Source organism: Diabrotica undecimpunctata, chromosome 7 (assembly GCF_040954645.1).
Source record: "Diabrotica undecimpunctata isolate CICGRU chromosome 7, icDiaUnde3, whole genome shotgun sequence".
NCBI classification, from domain to species: domain Eukaryota; kingdom Metazoa; phylum Arthropoda; class Insecta; order Coleoptera; family Chrysomelidae; genus Diabrotica; species Diabrotica undecimpunctata.
Window position 1 is genome coordinate 155,780,399 of NC_092809.1, and position 4,358 is coordinate 155,784,756.

At 35.6% G+C, this 4,358-nt stretch overlaps 1 protein-coding gene across 1 annotated transcript; it reads left to right on the top strand.

Moving 5' to 3' along the window:
• The first annotated feature begins 3,533 nt into the window (after positions 1 to 3,533).
• Positions 3,534 to 4,097, top strand: LOC140446696 (uncharacterized). Its single transcript, XM_072539293.1, has one exon. It carries the CDS (start codon positions 3,534 to 3,536, stop codon positions 4,095 to 4,097), a length of 564 nt encoding a protein of 187 aa, XP_072395394.1.
• The last annotated feature ends 261 nt before the right edge of the window (positions 4,098 to 4,358 follow it).

Consider the following 4,358-nt stretch of genomic DNA (forward strand, 5'->3'; position numbering starts at 1 on the left):
TCAGAATGTTATTATAGGGAAAAAAATATTAAAGGTAGGTACCTATGTGGTTTATCATCGAAACTATAATGGCCTATCTCCTATCCAAACTAAGTAAAGATAAAATGAAAATTGCCTTACTCCAACACGATATTTTAACATCAGATTTACCCAAGAACGCACAAAAATTAAATACTAAATTTATATTCTCTAGATAATTTGAACGTCAAAGGTAATTAAAGCATTAAAAAATTATTGATACTTACCTCAGATATTGTTTTATGCACATAAAATTAAGAACAACAACGTTTCACCTGTTATTACCATTACACACTGGGAGTTAGGCCAACTGCGTATTGTTGAAAATCAAGCCGGAGATAGGCGAGTTTCGACTGGTATTTTGTCGCGGCATTTTTGACATTTCGGTTGTTAGGCGTATTTAAGTCGACGCGGTTAATTTTTATGAACCCAACCAACCTAAAATGTTAATTTGAGCTAAAAGTGGAGTTAGGCCATTTGCATCTTAAGCCGACGATATATTGCATATTATGCATAAAAAATGAAAAATGTCAAATTTTGCATATTTTCATAAAAGTGTACAAAAAGAGCAATATAACTCATAATTTTGGTGCCAAATATACTATATCCGGTTAGAAACTGCGTCAGAAACTAGTTTAGTTTCCTGAACTCACATTCCCAACCCAGCCTTACATCAAGAATAAGCTTTTTGCCTTTCCGCTAACATTCTCCCATTCCCTCTGCCACTTCTCTATCATTCTTTTCCTCTCTTTCTGTTCTATATTTCCATATCACCGCTCTAATGACATACAAAGCCTTATTTGAGGTCATTCTGATGGCGCTAGATACTCTGAGGGAGCGTTCGTTTTTGCAAAGTCTCTGTCAGCTTGGGGTATTTCGTAGTATTTAGCACCGTAGGTCATCACTGACTGGACAACTCGGTTAACTTCTTACCATCTTTTGGAAGTTTACTCAAAATTTCAATCCTCTGACAGCCACACTCCGAGATACTTAACTGATTTAACCGGTGCAATCTTCACCCCTTGAACTATAAAGCAAAGAGATGATTTATCTTGGCTACCTATAAGAACTAGTACCTCAGTTCTCTAATATGCTAGCTGTAGATCGTTCTCTGTAATTTGCCTACTAATATGAAGCAGGTATGTGTTAGCCGTATTAGTTATGTATGTTTTCTGACTCGCATTCGCAACCAGTGCGAGATTATCGACATAAGCTACAAGAGTGCATCCCCTTGGCATTCATAGCCTCAGCACTGCGTCGTACAGGACCTTTCTGTGAAAAACTTTGCTACAACCTCATGCTGGTATCTTTTTCCCTTATAGACCTGTCAGTAAAGTATCTGTTAAACATGACAAAATACTCACTAAGGCCTAATTATTTCAGTTTAAATATAATTTTTTCCAATGATGCCGTAATAAAGGCATTCTTGACGTCAAGCAGGATAAGAGTCACCCATCTCTTTGTATCCTGCGTGACTAAAGAGTTCACTTATGTGACCACATCTATGATGTACTTTTTGGTATGCTTTTCTGCTTTTCCATGCTTTTCTTACAGTTCTTGGTCAAGGCGGCCTTTCACAAACTGAGCGTACAATTTAGCTACCGAACTAAAATGGCAAATTGGCTGAAAGCGAACTTATTCCTCATCCCCTTTATTTTTCGCGATAAAGACAACCTTAGCGTTTTTCTACTGAGGTGGAAACTGCTGTTGTTGAAGCAGTTTATTTAGCAATTTTAGGAAAACCTACGGGTATCTTAGTAAGGCGAGATTTACTGTCTCCGGCATGACTCTATCTATGCAGGTACCTTTGAGATCTTCATCCATCCAAGTTTTTGCCAAGTTCCAACTTAGTGAGAGATTTAACCTATATAAAACCTTTAACCCTTTTACGCTTATCCTTTACATGAGGAAATGGTTCCCGTATTATTCTCCTCCTCAGGCAGTTTGCTGGGTGTCTATTTTTTCCCTTCAATTAGGTATACACAATCTTAAAGCTCTGTCCCCAGACATGCCTTTCGCGATTCTGAAGCAAGATACTTCATCTTTTTCTCTAGATCTTAGATCTTAGATCTTCTTACCTTATTCCTGTATTTATTTTGCATTTGCTTTAATTCATTCATTCTTCCATCCAAATCTCCTGCTTGCATTTTTTTTGACCTCTTGCAGTCCCTTCAAAGACTACGAGTACAAGGTAAATAATTTGAAAAACCAAAAAAATTTAAATAAATCAATCGACACGACAAATCAGCTAATGTCACTGTCAAGTAAAATTATAAACGTCATAATTTACAGTAAACAAGGTATCAACGATATGATCCTTGTTTAACTTCTTGTGATTTCTATGGACAAGCGGCTTAATTTTGCAATACTAGTTTCTCTGAGTAAAAAAAAAGACCTAGTATAAAAAGTAATTCGTGAATATTTTAATGCATGAGAAAAGATAGAGTAAACGTACTGGGGGAAGTGTGCCTATATTGGACCCCTGCCTATGATGGACTCCTGCTGTAATAATTTCAAATATGAGACGGTTACATGCAGTTGCCGGCGATTGTGTGAAATTTGTAGTTTAGTATTTGCAAAAAGTTTCAGAGTCGTGGCGGTTATAACAGTAAATTTGTGAAATAAAATTAAAATTTGGCGTTGCTGATCTAATAAAATTTTTTGGTAAGTAATATTTTACTGATAACATACGTTAAGCTAAGTGTTTCTTTTATTTTGTATAAAATAACTACACTTTCTTTGTCAAATACTATTTTTTGATAACAGAATTAAATTTACTGTCTTGTCTATTTGCCTATGATAGACCCCTTTGTCTTTACCTATGACGGACTAGAGGTCCATCATAGGAAAAAGGAAATAAGGGATAGATCCACATAAAGGGCAACAGTGGAATGAGAGTAATATGCAGCAAGCTTTAAAAAGCATACAAGAAAAAACTTTGGGGTTTAAGCTGGCAGCAAAAACATTTAACGTTCCAAAAACGACTTTAAAAAGGCGCTTTAATAAGCAACAAGGAAGTAGCAAAGGTAATTTTGGAGGAAGAAGACCAATATTTTTTACTGCTCTTAAAAAGGAAATTGCTGACCATATTATCACCATGGAAGGTCTTTTTCTGGCCTGACCAGTTAAGATTTACAAAAACTTGTATGCGAAGTAGCTAAAAGAAACAATATTAGCCACAGTTTTAATAAGAAAACTAAGATGGCAGGCTGAAAATGGGCCAGAGGCTTTTTAAAGCGAAATCTTAGAATATCAATACAAACTCTAGAAAATACTTAGTTTGCAAGAGCTTAAGCTTTTATTAAACCAAATATATGTGCCTATTTTACAGCATTAGCACCACCGTGCAAAAGAAATCACAAAAGATTTATGCTGGTAAAGGTAGCAAACAAGTTGGTGCTTTAAGTAGTGCAGAGCGCGGTCTACATGTTATGGTCGTACGTGTAATGAATGCAATTGAAACATATGTTCCTCTTGTTTTGATTTTTTCTCGATAGAGGAAGAAAGACGAACTTATGATCAATGCACCTACTGGAAGTGTAGCCTTCGCTCAAGAAAAAAGATGGATGACTTCCGACATTTTCTGTCTCTGGCTGCAACATTTTTTAAGGTATTTAAAGGCTTTTAAAACCAACCAAGTTTTGTTGTTACTCGATGGTCATGGTACTCATAAAAGTTTTAAAGCTCTCCAATTTGCAAAAGAAAACGGTACTATTATGTTTTGTTTTCCTGCTCACTGCTCTCATCACGTTCAACCCTTAGACTTAAGATTTTTTAGACCACTTCAAACTTACTACGGCCAAGAAATTCAATTATGGCTGCGACAGAATCCACGTAAAACAGTTACCCAATTTAAAGTAGCCAGTATATTTAATAGAGCACATTTAAAAAGTGCTCTTCCATCAAATGCAATAAATGCATTTAAAAAGACAGGAATAGAACCGTTCAATCCAGATGTCTTTGAGAATTGGCAATTTTTGCTGTCTGTAACAACAGATAGAGAAAATTATGAACAAAACCCACTACCAGGATGTTCTGACGAAAACTCACTATCGGAACCAAAATGTTTCTTCGATTGACGGTTTATCAAAAATAACTGATTAGAAATCATCGTCAGTCCTAAACATCTCGGTCAAAGATATTTGTCCTCCTCCTTTAGCTGAAGTATCTGAAGTAACTCAGAAAAGGGGTAGAAAACGGAGTAAAACAGGATATTTAAATTCAATGTCAGAAATTAATGATATAAAACAAAAAATTGCAGAAAAAGAAGCAAAAAAAAAGAAAACAAGACGCAAGAAAAGTGAGAAGGCAAGTTCGTGTTTAAACTAAAAACAGTTCTG